The sequence below is a fragment of the Coenobita brevimanus genome, chromosome 24, assembly GCF_032717465.1.
Source record: "Coenobita brevimanus isolate Jiangsu-jjx chromosome 24, ASM3271746v2, whole genome shotgun sequence".
In the NCBI taxonomy this organism is placed as follows: Eukaryota; Metazoa; Arthropoda; class Malacostraca; order Decapoda; family Coenobitidae; genus Coenobita; species Coenobita brevimanus.
Genome location: NC_136977.1, coordinates 56,523,471 through 56,541,871, shown reverse-complemented (window position 1 = coordinate 56,541,871; position 18,401 = coordinate 56,523,471). Strand labels below are relative to the sequence as shown.

The following is an 18,401-nucleotide window of genomic DNA, read 5'->3' as shown; positions in this document are numbered from 1 at the left end:
CATATCTGCCTATCTATCTGTTAATCTGTCTATCTATCTGTCTATCTATTATCTAAACCTTTGTTTTCCCATCAGGATCATATGGAACAGGGGCTGGGTTACTTATTCCAGTCATTTAAGACAAGGATAGTCAGTCCTTCTCCTCTGACTGTTATCACGTGAAGGATAAACACCAACCAACCCTTAGCTTTAAACCCTTCCCTGGCCACATCCTTTTGGAGTTCCTTAACCTGCTAGGCCATTAAATGTCTTCTTGTTAGCTATGTGTTTACCTCCCAGAGTAATCAATGGTTTCTTGGATTACAAAAAACCATTTGGCTTGTTCCTCACTATAGAGTCACTTGAAGATAGCACTACATCGCGTGAGTGGATGGTATTATTCAAGTACCTATAAAAGAAGGTTAACAAGGACGGGTTTTGTACAAAAAATAGCTTGAGGTTCACATGTTTTCATCCTCGCTAAAACATTCTAAAACACACTGAAAATAGCACTACATCGAGTGAGTGGATGGTATTATTCAAATACCTATAAAAGAAGGTTAACAAGGACCAGAACTGTACATAAAACAGCTTAAGGTTCACATGTTTCCATCCTCACTAAAACATTCTAACATACTTAAACATAAAACATTCTATTATCTTTATCTAAACATTCTAAAACACTCTAGGGCATTCTATTATTATTACTTAAACATTCTAAAACATTCTAATACATTCTAGCTACATGCATCATTACTCTTGGAGGTTGTGTGTAATTTAGGTATTCTGATAGAGCCTAGAATCACGTAAAGACTTATATATACATCCTCGTCAGCCTTAATACTCTTTTTTTCACCAGTACTTGACAAGAAATACCCCTATGTCAAGAGTTTATAGAAAGTTTAGGTGTTTGTGGGAGGTTTCAGGCCTTTGTGGGAGGTTTCAGGTCTTTGTGAGAGGTTTCAGGCCTTTGTGGGAGGTTTCAGGCATTTGTAGGGAGTTTCAGGTCTTTGTGGGAGGTTTCATGCTTTTTGTGGGAGGTTTCAGACTCTAAATATGGCTGAGAGGGATGCTGATCTTTCCGGAAACCTCTTTGTCTCCCTCCTCTGCCTCCCGCTGCCTCTGCGTCATGTGCTTATCGGAGGTTTCGGGCAGGAGAAAGACAAGGATAGCTGCGACAAGGGAGGTGAGGCCGAAAATGAGTGAGGGCCCCCATACCACCACCTCACCCTGCAAAGAGAAATAAATAAATCGCTTTCATAATGATGTTGCGATTAATATAGCGATGATGATGATGATGATGATGATGATGATGATGATGATGATGATGATGATGCTACTGCTATTACTACTGCTACAACAACAACGACGACAACAACAACAACACCTACTACTACTGCTACTACTACTACTGCTACTACTACTACTACTACTACCACTAATAATAATAATAATAATAATAATAATAATAATAATAAATTTTGAGAGACAGACAGACAGACAGACAGAGCCAGGGAGAGACAGAGACAGAGCCAGATAAAGAGAGACAGAGACACAGACAAACCTTACCAACAAATCATTGATATAAGGCGACGTGATGCTCCCAATCCTGCCAAACATAGAGGCCTCCCCTGTGGCTCTGGCTCTGTACTTCGTGGAAAAGAGTTCAGTCGTGTAGAACCAGATGAGTTGCAGGGCGGCAGTGATACCCATTTTCCCGCCCAAAGACAGGAAAAATCTCGCTCCAACAGGCACTGAAAATAGGGTGATTTATATAGATTTTTTTTTTGCCCCTTCATTCGTGGGACAACTCTAGTATTTTACTCCAGAACGACCTTATTCAGCTCAGAGTCATTACTGGAGCCTGAGAGTGTTAATTGTGGTTCTGAAGCTAATTTAAAAACTCGCTCACACAGGCACTGAAAAGAGCAATATTATTTTGCTTATGTATTCTGTTCTAGTTAAGACCGGATGATTATATTTAAGCGAGAGTGAGCCATACTGTGAACACACACACACACACACACACACACACACACACACACACACACACACACACACACACACACACAAAACTGTCAACGAGAGAGGCGGAAAGGATAACCCCAATATACGCTCTCACATCTAAAAACAAGCCAGTATGTATAGTTTGCCCAATAAGTTGTGTTTTCGTTCCGAACCCCGTAAATATTCGAACAGATAAGTGGAAGCAGCAGGGATAGCTTCATAAGTCTGGCAACTGTGTCAGACCAGACGGTGGTCACGTGGTGGAGGTGAGTGGATTGGGGGTGGAGGTGGGGTAGTGGAGGATGTGTCACGTGTGTGCTATGAACATGTTGGCAGTATAATCTGTAATTTTTGTTGACAGTGTAGTCTAGCAACACACCGCACAGTAATGTTGCTAAATGTGATATTACACCTGATTTAATACCTGTAAAGAGTGAAATGTATCGTTAACCTGAAATAATGCCTATAACGTGTAGCCAAACAAGCGTTAGCAGAAATGACGAGGTGCACAGCCCCTCCGCCGGGTATCAACGAGCCACATAACGTGGGAACAAAAGACAGACAACTGTGTTTTTACTGTATGTTTATCTTCTGAACATGACGGGATATATTACATACCATGTGTGGTGCGGCACAAAAACATGCGGTGCCTTCACAGTAATAACGTGAAAAGCATTTGTTTCCACAAGCGGTTACAGTAATGTTCTGGTAAAGGGGTGAGGCCACACGTGTTACGCACGTTGATGAAACCAAGATATACACCCTCCAGCATTTAGTTCTTCACAGCCACTCAATTATCTATACTGGGCGACAGGAAATAGAGGGGTGATGATGATGCATATGTAGATATTTAGCGACATGATAGTGATAAAAATTGACTGTAACCCTATTACCCAGTAAGTTATTCCCAACAGTTTCCACCCTTCGGTAATGCATGGTATATAAAACATGACAGCACACACATCCTCCACTACCCCACCTCCACCCCCAATCCACTCACCCCCAATCCACTCAACCCCACCACCGTCTGGTCTGACACAGTTACCAGACTTGTGAAGCTATCTCTGCTGCTTCCACTTATCTGTTCGAATATTTTCGGGGTTCTGGACGAAGACACGACTTTTTTGGCTGGCTAGACACGTGTTTGCTGTGTAGCAGGGTTTGTCTGTGAACTCACGGCTTGTCTTGCAATAATACCAAGGACGTAGCTCCCGGACTCTCAGACTTTGTAATCAAGGAAACCATTGATGACTGTCCAGTACTGTAGCGTCAAAATTGTGTAGACGGAGCCTGTGATTTCCGGCCAGGTGAGAGACAAGGAGTTCAGCGCCTAACTGATGGTACAAGAAACGGCGACATCCGACTCACCCACCTTTATCAAGAGTTAGCAGGAGGGCGGACAGCACGATGATGCATAGGAAGCTGAAGAGGTAGAGGAGCATCAACGTTCTCTTCCTGCCGACATTAGTGGTCGCCAGCCATAGGAGGAAGTAAGCAGGGATCTCCAGCAGAGCTCCCAGGAAGGTGTAGATGTAAATGTTGGTGCTGTAATATGATAGATACAAAGATAGACTAAGTTTCTGGATAAAATATGATTAGGAGAAATACACTGAGGTGGTTTGGACATGTGGAGAGAATGGAGAATGAAAGACTGACTAAGAGGGTGTATGTAGGTGAGGTGGAGGGAGGGAGAGGGAGGGGTAGACCGAGGATGAGGTGGAGGGATGGAGTTGAGAGGTATATGAGGGAGGGGGGGGGTGAGTTGGGGGGAGGGGAGTCAAATGGTGGGTGACAGAGTGACTTGGAGGCGTTTTGTCTGCGGCCACCCTTTGCGGGATTAGGGCGTCGGGCTATAGATAGATAGATAGATAGAAATCAAACAGGATAAATGTATTGGTCATCTAGATTATTATTATGGTGACTGACATTGCTTAGACAGTACATCCGCACGCGCTGTTGCTCGTGGGGATGTAAATACGACCGTGCAATAATGTGGTGTACGGTACAGGTGAGGATAGTGAAGGCAGCACCTGAGGTTGTATGTGTTGAGGCTAATACCGTAGTAGACTGCAGTGGTGGCGGCCCAGAGGTAGAAGATGACAAGTGTTTTCATCCGCACCTTTGAGTTCAGCATTAGCATACACACCGTCTCCCCTGCTGACCTGATGCGACTCCTCTTGCTGCTCTCCGCGTTCCCTCTGCCCTCAGCACCCTCCATCGCGTGTTCCTATGGATGGACAGATTTACTTTCTATCTTTCTATACTCTCCTCTGTGTGTGTGTGTGTGTGTGTGTGTGTGTGTGTGTGTGTGTGTGTGTGTGTTTTACCCTTCGTTAAACTGCTGATGGATTGTCGTTAGGAGACTGCTTTCGCTTATATAAATACTTGCTTTCCAATTGTTAATGAAGCAGTGTTATTTGGTACTGATAAATACACCCGAGCACGAAAGGGCGAAGTGTTAATGTGTTTGGCTCCGTTTGTTTGTCTGTCCTTCTGTCATTCTGTCTGTCAGCGAGATAAAAACTGGTGGATGGATTTGCACCAGATTTGGCCTAATGACTGAGACGCCAGAAAAAAGGGTGATTGAAAAGAAAGTAGATTATTGGTAAAAGAGCAAGGTCAAGGTAAAGATTATCCCCCGATTTTGACCTGATTTGATAAAAGAATTTGGGAAAGGAAAAGGATAAAATTATTCAGTTTTGAGATGAATCGCTCAGAATTAAAGGTTACGAGGTATGGTTAAATTTTTGTCCCTTTAACTCATATATTTTTTGTTCGATTTGGATCAGACTTGGTGGAAGGATTTAAAGTTCGCCAAAGATTAACTTATTTTGCTTCCAGAACAACAAATCAGAGGTAAAAATCATAGAGCTAGACTGACATAGAAAAATTTGATCCAGTGTAGACCAATATCGGTGAATGGGCTTAGGGTCTGGGAAGGATGAAATTAATCGACACTGGGGGCAATCTGTCATAGGTCAAGGGCACAAGGAAGAGGCAAAGATTCCACCTTAATCTGACTGGAGGAGGCAGATGTAGCACTCTTGGCGCGCTGCTTGTATTGTTGCTGAAATTACTTAATACTTGTGGCCTAACTCAGGTTGAATGTCTTAATTTTGTCATAAACAGTGTGGCAAGCGCAGCACCACCAACATCTTCAATCACATGACGTATTATATTTCATTCTTCCTCTGCACAGACGATATTACTCAACTTAGGGATGATCCAATTTGAAAGATGTCCCATGGGCTGAGTACAATGGTCTGGAAGAGCAAAAATATAGCCTACTAAGACGTCTTCGGATTGAAGAGGCTGGCCAAGAATCACCATACGCCCATCATCTAAAGACTTGTTACTGTTGTTGTTGTTATATAACCTCGGTCTTCCTTGACGAGCAGATCCATCGACCACAGGCAAGCAACTTCTTCTGTGGGACAGTCCTACAGGTACAGTACAATACATACACCGCGTCGCGACCCGGGACCCCGTTGTGGCAAACGACGTCTCGCTAGGGTTGGACCGCAGCCCTTCCCCACAGCGAGGTGCAGGGAAGTATGAAGAGGTTTGGTTCCTGGGTGGACGCCACAACTGCCTTGTTCCACCTAGGGTACAAAGCGCAACCAAGTGTAGGTTCCTCGTCAGTGACTGTCTACTGCGCTTATGATAGTCATCCATCATCGAATGACTGCTAGCTGTGTTTACAACCGTGACCCATTCTTGCCCTGCCCCTGGTGTTGTAATTGCTGTCTCTTATCCTTTCCCACCCTGTCTCTGATGGTCTTTGATGCCCTTTTACTGTCCACCGTCCATTCCTACCGTCTCTTATGCTCTTTAATGCTGTGTCACCGTCCGCCTTCCATTCTTACCCTGTCACTAATGCTGTCTGGTGTTCCGTTACTTCTACCGTCCATTAGTACCCTGCCTCTTATACGCTTTGTTGTTCTGTCACCTCCACCGTCCATTCCTGCACTGACTCTCATGCTCTCTGATGCTGTCACCGTCCATTCCTACTCTGTCGTTCCTTACCGTCAATCAGCCACCCCTACCCTGTCTCTGATGGTCTTCATGGCGGAGAGGAGCACGTCGTCAGGAGGCAGGGTCCTTTTGTTGACAGCAGCAGCTCTCTTCACCACCCTCAGCGCTTTAGGGAAGTTACCCCTATGAATCAGCCATCGGGGTGACTCTGGCATTGCCCTGCACACACACACATCATCATTATTATTATTATTATTATTATTATTATTATTATTATTATGTATCAACAGTCTCGTGCATAATATCTCCTGGATCATCATCATCATCATAAATACAGCCATTTCCCGAATAAAGCCGTCTGGGTCACCGAGATGCCTCTCTCATGGTAGACTAAATCAATCTGTTTTTCTCTACTTCACCTGATGCATAAGGGAGTGAAAGACATTAGTGAACATATTGTATGTTTTAATATATTTTGCGTTATTTCGTTTCCATATTAGTTGCACTGGTTATTTAGCTGTACAGCAATGTTCAAAAATTTCGGTGACACTTCTCTCCCGGCTGTCTCTCTCTCTCTCTCTCTCTCTCTCTCTCTCTCTCTCTCTCTCTCTCTCTCTCTCTCTCTCTCTCGTCTGGGAAAGAATGAGAATTATGGAGAGAAGGACACAATGCTCGGCGATTTTTTTTTTTTTTTCACGGCTGTATCTATAGTTATCTTTCCGTCTCCAATAATCTTTTTTTGTGTGTATGTTAATGAAGATAGGAGCACGGAATATCCAGCTCCTTTATTTATTTATTTATTTATTTATGAGACTGTGGATGCTACGTAAATGACACACCAGCAGTAGATAAGTGTGTAGAGGAGTGGAACAGTGAAGGTAGCCTGCAGCCACCGCCAGGGCCTCACCACATAGGCTACACTAGGCACCAGCATGTAGCCCAGAGCCCAGGGCAGAGCGAAGAGGGAGCCTACGTGAGTTCGCTGGGAAGGGGAGCAGACTTCCATAGCTGCAGGAGGAAGAATAATAAGCAGACATTACTACAGGATAATAAGCAGACATTACTATAGGAAAATAAGCAGACATTTCAATAGTACGTTCACCTTAACTTGGTCCAGGTTTTCGTCCCTTCGCGGGTTATTTTACGTAGTTCAGCATAAGACAAGGATATGGTTTTTATATCGATTTTATAGCACTTCTTCGTGACTAGGAACATGGGCAAGTGTTAATGTGTTAGTGTTCAGGTCTGAGCTAAAATGCAGGGAAAGTGTGAGTGTGTGTGTGTGTGTGTGTGTGTGTGTGTGTGTGTGTGTGTGTGTGTGTGTGTGTGTGTGTGTGTGTGTGTGTGTGTGTGTGTGTGTGTGTGTGTGTGTGTGTGTGTGTGTGAGAGAGAGAGAGAGGTGAATGAAGAAAGAAAAACGAGGGAAGGAAAACATATTACTGTGTTTAGGGAGGGATTCTGAAGCAACTAAATTCTTTAATATGACTGCCAAGGATGAAAGGAAGAATTGAAGCTGCAGAACATCCAATTTATATCTAGCAGTCTGTCTATCTATCTATCTCTCTGTTTATCTACCTGTCTCTCTATGTGTCTATATATTTATCCATCCACTCTTCCATACATCCATCAATCATTTTCTGTGGCACCCTCGGGGATGCATAGGGCCTCGATGAACTCACACCACCACATCCTATCTTGTGCTAACTCCTCAAGATCTCCCCAGCACTCATCTCCAGCTTCCCGTCTCATTGTCCTCACCCACGTCTCTTTTGGCCTTCCTCTACCTCTCCTACCAAGTGCCACCCACCCTGGTGTACCTCGTACTATTCCCTGTCTCCTATACACATGTCCTAGCCACTTCCATCGTGAGAACCTAACATATTCATCGACCGGCTGCACTCCCGTTATTTCTCTAATTCTACTATTTGGTATCCTTTCCCACCACTTAACTCCTAATATTCTTCTAAGTGCTTTGTTTTCAAACACCAAAAATTTATTTTCCATAGTCACTGTGCTGTACCAAGACTCTTGTCCATAAATTAAGATACTCCTAACTATTACCTTATAAAGTTTGATTTTTGTATGCACAGAAAAACTGTTATTATTCCAAATATTTTTAAGCATTCCCATTGCCTGATTAGCTTTCTTTAACCTTTCCTCGAATTCAAAGTTCAAAGAACCATCCTTGGCTAAATAAGTACCTAAATATTTAAACCTATCAACTTGCTTTACAACCATACCTCCAATTACACATTCCTGCTCATTTTCCATATTCATATTGATTATTTCAGTTTTTCCACAATTAATAACCAAACCCACCTTGCGACCTTCACTCACCAAACAGTCCAACACTCTCTGCATCTCTTCTGGCCCATCACAAATCAAAACTATATCATCTGCATAATCTAAATCCAAAAGTTTCCTGTTCTCTCCCCAAAGTATACCTGCACCGGTTTCTGTTCCAACGCGTTTCATAATGTAATCAATGACCAATATAAATAGTAAAGGCGATAGAACACCACCTTGAATTACTCCGGACTTGACTTCAGACGAATCACTCAGACAACCATCAACCATCACTTTACAAAATGTGTCCTCATGCATGTTCATAATGACCCTCACAAACTCCTCTGGTATTCCATAATGTCTCATGATCTTCCCCATAGTCTCTCTCGAAACACTATCAAAAGCCTTTTCAAAATCAACAAAACAAAGACTTAACGGTACTCTCATTTCATTAACTTGCTGCATCAAATGCCTAACTATAAAGATCTGATCATTGTAACCACGTCCCTTTCTAAAACCGCCTGTTCATCCCTCAGAATACCCTCAACCACCGGCTCCAACCTATTTAACAACACTCTACTGAAAACTTTCAAAGCTATCGGTGACAAAGAGATTCCCCTCCAATTACCACATTCACTCAGGTCTCCCTTCTTCGGAACTTTAACAATTACACCATTCTTCCAAACTGATGGTAATAACCCCGTCACCCATATCTTATTGAATAGCTTGGTCAAGATCATTATTAATCTATCCCCCTCCACTTTAAACATTTCCGGAAATAAACCATCCTCCCCTGGTGCCTTATTATTCTTTAACTGTTTTACTGCTTTCTCCACTTCTGCAAGCCTCAACTCTCCTGTTTCTATATTTAAATCTTCCTGAGCAGACGGTATATCCTCTTCTGGTGGTATTGGTCTATTAAGAACAGTCTCAAAATGATCTTTCCATCTATTTTTAATATCTCCATCTTTGGTCAATAAATTTCCTTCCCTGTCTCTAAATGGTATTTCCTTGCGTTTACCTGCATTACCACTCAGTTCTCTAATCGATTCATATGCTATTCTTTGACTCTGTCCATCATTTTTGTTTATTAAGATTTCAGTCTCTGCAACCTTTTCATCCACACATCTTCTTTTATCTCTCCTAGCTAACCTTCTTACTTCTGAATTCAAACTCCAGTACGCAGCTCTTGCTAATTCAATCTCTCGTTCATCAACGCATTGCATCTCACTCCTCAATTTAGCCTCACCTCTCTTTTTTATCATATCCCACGTTTCCTCTGATATCCATTTCTTTCTCCTGAATCTATGTCTCCTTCCAATCGTACATTCAGCAGTCTCATGCAAAACTTTGTTCACATCCTCCCACATCTCATCTACACTTCTCTCCCCCTCTTCCAACGTTTCCAACACCAAAAACCTATTTCTGCATTCTAATCTGAATTCCTCCTTTTCTTCTCCTTCCCTTCTAAGCTTAATAATATCGTATCTACCAACACCAGATTTTTCCTTCTTCTGATTTTTAAGTTTAAACCTTATTTTTGCAATGCTGAGTTGATGGTCACTACCAATATCCGCTCCCCGTTTAACATGAACATCTAGCAGAGAACTTCTATGCCTCCTACTGATAGCGATGTGATCAATCTGATTTTTATATTTTCCACACGGCGACACCCAAGTTGTCTTGTGTATATTGCAATGCTGAAAGAGTGTGCCCCCGATGACTAAGTCATTTGCTAGACAGAAGCTTCCAAACCTCACTCCGTTTTCACTCATCCTACTATCAACTCCCATCTTACCCATACATGCCTCAAATCCCTCATTTGAACAGCCCATTACTGCATTAAAGTCTCCAACGCAGATCAAAACATCATGTCTAGGTACCCTTCCTACTCCTTCTTGCAACTTTTCATAAAATGTGTCTTTCCTTTCATCGAGTGCATCATTAGTAGGTGCATAACACACAAACAGACTGATGTTGCCATGATTTGATTTAAACCGTGCGTATAACAATCGCTCATCTATAGGATCCCACTCACATAAAGCCTTATTTGCCTTCCAACCCAGCAACAATCCTACTCCCTGATAATGCATTCCATCCTGTCGGCCAGATATCAATAAACGTATACCATCCTCCAAATCCAACTTATCGACTCCAGTTAATCTAGTTTCTGTCAGAGCACAAATATCAAGTCCGTAATTTTGAAAAACCTTCACTAACTCATCGATTTTACCGTCATGATTTAGCGTTCTCACATTCCAGTTACCATTTTTAATTGTATTTTTTGCATTAACAAAGGAATTAGATTGTAATTGAGGCAACAGTGAGATTCTTAGCACCCTCTGCCCATTTAAGGGCTGCACGGGACTGGGGACCATTATTGTTCTTTCAGAGTCCATGAAGGTTTCTTTGGCTAACTTCCTGAACACCTCGCCATTGTGTTGCAGTCGCAGTAGGCAGCTAACTTGCCTGATTGCCCACACCCGAAAGACCCAGCTATGCCGTAGCCAGTCACGTGCCGGCATGCTTCCCAGCCATTTCACTCTCAAGGAGTTCCTCTGCCTGAGAAAGCAACCACCCCCCTGCTCCCGAGGGCTTTTGATCTGTGTAGGTAGAGGGCGATCACTCCCTCACTAGCCATATACAGTGTATATACAGTGTATAGGCTACACTCACCACATCCATACATCTATCTATATGTCTGAATCTATCAGTCTGTCTATTTGTCTGTCTTTATTAATTTATCTATCGATTTATTTTATTCATTCATCCATTCATTCATTCATTCATTTTTATTCACTCATTTTTACTTATTTATATACTTGCATATTCAAAAAAATTTGCATTCTTTTTGCTGCATAACAAACATGTATAAAAACACCAAATTAAAGAGCACAGTTCAGCTAGCCCCGCCCCGCCCAGTGACAGAGGGATGGCAACACACACACACACACACACACACACACACACACACACACACACATACATTGATGCTAGATGCCTGGAATGTGCTGGCAGGCGAGAGGCGGGATGGCAACCACCTTGTACGAGTGACAGTAAATTTAGCACAAATTTATCCTAACACACACACACTAACACACACAATATATATATATATATATATATATATATATATATATATATATAGATAGATAGATAGATAGATAGATAGATAGATAGATAGATAGATAGATAGATAGATAGATAGATAGATAGATAGATAGATATAGATATATAGATAGATAGATAGATAGATAGATAGATAGATACTTTTTTTTTTTTCACTGACGAGGAGTCTACACGTGGCGGCGCATTGCACCCTGAGTGGAGCATCTGCGGCCTCCACTCAGGGGCCAAACCTCCTCATATTTCCCTGCATCTTTCTGTGGGAAGGGCCCTGCCCAACCTTAGTGAGGCTCTGTCTACCACAAGGGGCGCCGGATTCTAACGCGGTGTATTGGCTGTACTGTACCCGTAGGACGACCCCACAGAAGTAGTTGCTTGCTTGTGGTCGACGGGTCTACTTGGCCAAACACACCGGAGATAAGTAACAACAACAACAACAACAGTGTGCTAAAGTGCTGCGCAGGCTAGTTACTGTACACAAGAGGGTGTGGAAATCTTACACCAACATTGTTTACGGAAGGGGTGGCGGTGTGGACTCAGTTGTATTGCTGGCACACACTGAGCCATTAAGTTAACAAAAACTGTTTGGTTATATCCACAGGCAAGTATCAAGGTAGGTAGGTTGGTAAGTAGGTAAGTGGGTAGTCAGGTAAGTAGGTAGCCAGGTAAGTAGGTAGCCAGGTAGGTAGGCAAGCATGAGGCAACCCATAAAGAAAGAAAGGTCGCCAGTTTGATATACAAGCTTGAGTCCCAGGTAGATAACGAGATAGGCAGGCAAGTAGGTAAAGAAGGTAGGCAGGTAAGTAGGCAAGCATGGAGGACTTACCAAGGATGAGGCAACCCATGTAGAAGCCAAGGTCGACAATTTGATATATAAGCTTCAGTCCCAGGTAGGTGTCAATGTCAGGTGAGGCGATGAGGAGGAGACTGGTAATTACGGCTGTTATGGAGGAGAAAATCACCCCAGTTCGTCGACCCAGCCTGTGCACGTAACAAGGGGGTCAGTAGTCAGTTCAGGAGGCTTGAGTCTAATTAGGTCAATTAATAGATAAGGACTTTTTCACTACAATGCCTTACTTTTTTTTTCATGTTAGTTCTATGCATTTTTTTTTAATTTTTGAGTTTTTTTTGTAACGCAGAAAATTGATATAAGCTTCATTAATACCTTCCTGATATTTTTGACACACACACACACACACACACACACACACACACACATACACAGCGCAAGCACAACAAATTCGTTTTCACTTAGTCATCCCTCTCTCTCTCTCTCTCTCTCTCTCTCTCTCTCTCTCTCTCTCTCACACACACACACACACACTCACCAGTCCAGAAGGTACCCGTAGAAAACGCTGCCAATGAGGGTGCCTATCTGCGTGACGGCCTGGGTGGTGGAGAACAGGACCCGTCGATCGCAAGTAAGGTCCCACTGCAATAACAAGGACAAAACATGGCGATCAAAATTGGAAAGAAAAAAATAGAGTGGCTAGAAATGGGTGGACAAAAAATACTCGTAGTGGATAAATTGGAAGAAATATAGAGAAGAAGGAGGGTGGAAGGAGCCAATACACAGTGATCAAAATTATTTGGTTAAAATAGATTGATTTAAACAAAAGAGAAGTCGAAATGGAGGAGGAAGGATGAGTGAAAAACAGAGGAAGAGGAGGAGGAGGAGGAAGAGGAGGAGGAGGAGGAGGAGGAGGAGGAGGAGGAGGAAGAGGAGGAGGAGGAGGAGGAAGAGGAGGAGGAGGAGGAGGAAGAGGAGGAGGAGGACGAGTAGGACGAAGAGGACGAGGAGAATAATAGGTGAGAAGAAAGTTGGAGGGGTGAAAATACAGTATATCAATTAAAACTGGTACATGTGAAATTATGGATGGTTAGAACTGGTATGGATTTACAACACCACTCGTCTATCACGTCAAGTCCTATTGTTACAGTAAGTACCAGAAAGAACTGAGAGAAGGTATACCTTCGCCAACACCAATACGATTAATGACTTACTGCTTTATTTCTTCTTTCCTACTAAACAAATATTTTTACGGTCTCACATAATCACTCAGTTAATTATACGGTCTTAGTCTGCCCTATAACAAAATCTGAGAGTGCATGCCTCTTTCGACACCAAGGAAGTTTATGATTTGTTTCTGCATCCGGATCCGGATCCACCTCAAAATCTTATCAACTTTTCCTTAACCCACTGCTCACCTATTCACCAAATTTCATTGAAATTCGATAACAACTTTTGGAGATATCTTCTTCACAAACAGACACACAGGCAGAAAGACACAGGTTAATATAACACTCCCTTCAACTTCTTTGGCGAAAGTAAAAAAGTATGATGTTCAAAACTGGCATAGGTGACCATCACTTCTTTCTTCGTGATCCATTATTCTTAATTTACTTATATCTTTCCGAAGTCAACATGATGATGATGATGATGATGTCACTAATGTTTTGGTTCCTCAGTAGAAGTTACTGTGACATTCTAGAATGGAGACAGAAATTACAAAACTATCTCATTTTAAAGCAGGCTTTTTACAGTACTAGGCTACTCTGTTTCCTTACTTCAGTCACTATGCTGGTCTGAAGATCCGTAGTGTTATAAACCCTGGCGGGGCAGGGGATCAGTTCCTCGCTCCCGTTGCTGACTACCGACACATTAGCCATAGTTTGTTCATAGCCCAGTAAAGCAGCGGCCGTGTAGTTGTAGTCGTGCATCAGACATCTTTCAGGCTGCCCCGTGGCGTTGCTGGAAGGGATTGGAATTAGTGGTGTTACGCAGTTACTAAAAATCAGTACCATTAAGATTCATTAGACAGAGTGTTCTATAAGGCGATTCTTATTCTCACCTGGACGCATACTTACCTGTTGTGAAAGTCGGGAAAAGACGTGGGAGCATCTCGTGGCTTGACTAGATAAGTGAGTGTAGTGAGGTGGAAGGGGAGAGGGGATACCGAGGATGATTTGGGGGGATGGAGTGGAGAGGTAGGTGAGAGAGCAGGGGAGTGAGTCGGAGGAAGGGTAGCTAACTGACAGAGGACAGGGCGACGTGGTGAAGATCTGTTTGTGTCCACCCTTTACAGAATTAGGGTGTCCGGCAAAAGGTAGACACAGAAAGATGGAGGGACAGACAGATAAATAGGCAGGTAGATAGATAGACAGATAGAAAGACAGATTGTGACTAACCTGAAGGGGATGGCAAGGTCAAATATCTGCTCTTGTGTCCAGTTGGCTTGGATGAGTTCTGACACCTTACACCAGTGGTCGGGTGTGGCGCCGAAGAACTGGTAGGACATACTGCTGAAGGGCGTGACGAAGCTGCCTGAAGGAGGGGAGGGAGGAGGAAATATTAAAGGGGATATCTAAGGACGTGGAAGAAACTTAGGGACGCAGAAATCGGATATGGCACGAAAAAATAACAATGGGAGACATATATAACATTCCCTCTTTACTTCTTTATTTGCTGCTTCCATTGTCACACGCATGCCCACACCAGCAGAATGAGCCGTTCTCTCAAACAAAAGCTATTCTGTATTATTTATTCATTTAGTAGTAGTAGTAGTAGTAGTAGCAGTAGCAGACCCAGGTTCATATGAAACGTGAACCAGGTGGACTGCAGAAAGGAGTTGCCCTTCCTCTACAGCATCCTGTTCTTTGGGGGGATAGGAAGGGGTTTGAGGGACGTTCGTATAACCAGGCAAGTCTCCATTGCTGAAAAAAAAATCGTCTGACAACAACACGAATAAACTATAAAAAAAAAGTGTGTTATCGACTTGAAAGGGTTAATCCTCTAAGAACAGTTATCCGATTTAGAGACTTGACCTTGACTGATGCTTAATGACGTGAGAGTAAATTGGCTGAAGGTAATTACTCGACATTGCAAGATATTACGTTTCTCCGCCACAACTCTCTCTAGCAAAACACTGGTTGGGTAAAAAATAAAAATAACAAAAGAAATCCCAAGTAGCCAGGGTCAGCGAGGCTACTGAAGGATGCAGCACCACAGTAGCTTATAAATATAGGCTGGTTTTCCCTCCTTCTGGCTTATATAGCAAAGAATTGGCTTTTATTACTGTACTTTGGTTTATTTCGCCACTGTCACTAAAGAATGAGTCTGTAGTATTGTTTTCTGACGGGTAAATTTGGCTAGTTTCCTGTTATTCTGCGATCTAAGCCTTATATGCAGTGTGGTTAATATATAGCACTAACCAAAGAATTCTACGGTGTCAGTCTGCCCTATTACACAATCTCAGAGAAGGCATACCTCCTCCGACGCCACTAAAATTTATGATTAACTCCTGTATCCTGATCCAGGTCCACCTCAAAATCTAATCAGCTCCTCCTTGCCCCAGTGAAAGATGTTTTTTTTTTTTTTTTCAGGATAGACGATAATGTGATAATGTCGAAATTTCCCTGCTTATATTTTTCTTGCAATTCAAAAATGTGAGCTGCGAGGGAAGGCTGATTGTATGTTTGTGAATACCGTCCCTGTACCCTTTTCACTCTAACCTGGCCTAAAATAACCGTCTCTTCACCTTAAGTACTTAGTTAAAACACCAGATTAACACTAGAATATGATGCTGGTCACGAAAAGGTGCTATGGAAAGGATGTAGAGCCAATGTCCACTGCTGCCACTGTTACGGGAAATGAACAACAGAAAGATGAAAATCTGGGCCAAGTTTGAGTGAACACAGTACAGATAGTAATGTGTTCCGCTGCCCTCCCCCCTGCTCACTGTCCTACGTATTTCTGGAGCTACTTGTACCCTCTGTTGCCCCCCCCCACCCCCCAGGAAGATGTGTGGTGTAGTGGTGAAGCAATATACCAGGCGGGTTTGATATTTGCTTTACTTTGTCTGTTAAAATGAGAGAGAGAGAGAGAGAGAGAGAGAGAGAGAGAGAGTATTTATATGTACGTTGGCTATGCGCGTGTCAGGAAATATTTATGTGTGTGCATTGGCTATGCGCGTGTCAGGAAATATTTATGTATGTAAGTAGGTAGGTAGGTAGGCTATGTATGTGCATGAGGAAAATTGTATGTATGTATATATGCATGTATGTATGTGTGTGTGTGTGTGTTTATATCTATCTACTGTATGAATGTATTTATGTATATTTGTATGTATGTATGTATGTATATTTGTATGTATGTATGTATGTATATTTGTATGTATGTATGTATGTATATTTGTATGTATGTATGTATATTTGTATGTATGTATGTATATTTGTATGTATGTATGTATATGAGCAAACCTGTGCCACAAATCCACCATACAAATATAATAATTCAATGAAAAACCTAAAACTTAGCAATAACAGTGTTTGTTTTACGGCTCTAGTTATAGCTTTGATGAGAGCATTGGCCCCGGAGCCTCTCTCTCTCTCTCTCTCTCTCTCTCTCTCTCTCTCTCTCTCTCTCTCTCTCTTGCGCTGCCAGATTTTAATAATATTCTCTCTCTCTCTCTCTCTCTCTCTCTCTCTCTCTCTCTCTCTCTCTCTCTCTCTCTCTCTCTCATCTGACATGCATCGTTTTAAGGGTAGCCTGTAACATCACTTAACAATAAATAATGTCAGACTGTGATGAACTTTGACCTTGAGAAATTAGGGTCACGTGAAGGTCATGACGTACACGAAAATTAAAGATAGTCTAGAAAATCAAGATAAATAATTAGCTTCATACAGACACTACTACATATTGGCTGAGAAACTATCCTTCACTCCTCATCTCTTCTATTCATTCTCTTGCATATATTCTTACATCATAAAACGTAAACTATCTATCTATCTATCTGTCTATTGCCAGACTCCTTAATCCATTACGGGGTGGCCACAAACAAATCGCCTCCACGTCGCCCTGTACCCCGCCATTTCACTGCCCTGCTCCCAACTCACACCCCATTCTCTCATATACCTCTCCACTCCATCCCTCCATCTCATCCTTGGCCTCCCCTCACCTTCCCCCATGTGGAGAGGATGGAGAGTGAGAGACTGACGAGGAGGGTGTATGTAAAGCGTAAACGATGGATATAAACTGATAACCTAAATACATATTGCGCTGGGGATATTTATAGTGTAATAAATGAAAAAAAGGAGGGAAAAAGAATCATGCCTAGCTTTCAAAATGTTTTCCAGGGTTACAGGAAAACATTAGACTTGTCACGCAGTGTAGAGCCTCCTGAAGTGGATAGAAGTGTAGTAAGAAGTGACAGGATGTGTAGAGCCTCCTGAAGTGGATAGAAGTGTAGTAAGAAGTGACAGGATGGATGGAAGAAATAGGAAGTGTTGAGGGTAGACAGAAATAGGGAGACGTGAAGGTAGACACAAAAAAGGAATGACACAAGGTGAAAGAAAAGTAGGTAGCACTACATCAAGAGAATGGATGAAGGCCGTTACCGCCCACCACGTACACAATCAGTTAAACACACACACACACACACACACACACACACACACACACACACACACACACACACACACACACACACACACACACACACACACACACGCAATAAGAGAATGAAACTTACAGAAGCAGCACATGACGATGATGCGCACGTTCCATCGACCCTTAGACCCGACCACCTCCATCAGGTCCTCGAACGTCTGCATCTCCCTCGCGGTCTCTGTCTCTCCCTCGCCTAGTCTCGCAGCAGGACCGTCCCCCACCGTCCTCTCGCTCTCAGGTGTCTCTTCGGTCGTCCTCGGTGCCTCAGGAGCGTCCCCCCCGGTTTCCTTCGGCGGATTGTCGGGGGGCGCTTCTTCGTGATTAGTGTCCGACATCTTCCAGCTTTGTGGCCGTAGAAAGTGAAGCCTCCGTGGTAGAAAGTGAAGTCTGTGGTAGAAAGTGAAGTCTGTGTGGTAGAAAGTGAGCGTAGAAAGTGAAGTCTGTGGTAGAAAGTGAGGGTAGAAAGTGAAGTCTGTGTGGTAGAAAGTGAGGGTAGAAAGTGAAGTCTGTGGTAGAAAGTGAGGGTTGAAAGTTAAGTCTGTGGTAGAATATGACGTCTCTGTGGTAGAAAGTGAAG

The 18,401-nt window shown here is 42.8% G+C and overlaps 1 protein-coding gene across 1 annotated transcript; it reads right to left on the bottom strand.

The window, feature by feature from the left end:
* Positions 1 to 18,175, bottom strand: LOC145393389 (organic cation transporter protein-like). Its single transcript, XM_080267484.1, has 11 exons — positions 17,907 to 18,175; positions 14,563 to 14,698; positions 13,942 to 14,125; positions 12,702 to 12,805; positions 12,200 to 12,354; positions 6,801 to 6,969; positions 6,033 to 6,180; positions 4,017 to 4,213; positions 3,359 to 3,531; positions 1,549 to 1,733; positions 1 to 1,209 (listed from the first exon to the last, which is right to left on the bottom strand). The coding sequence occupies exons 1-11, from the start codon at positions 18,157 to 18,159 to the stop codon at positions 1,030 to 1,032; spliced, it is 1,884 nt and encodes a 627-aa protein (XP_080123610.1). The 5' UTR covers positions 18,160 to 18,175; the 3' UTR covers positions 1 to 1,029.
* Positions 18,176 to 18,401: the final 226 nt, after the last annotated feature.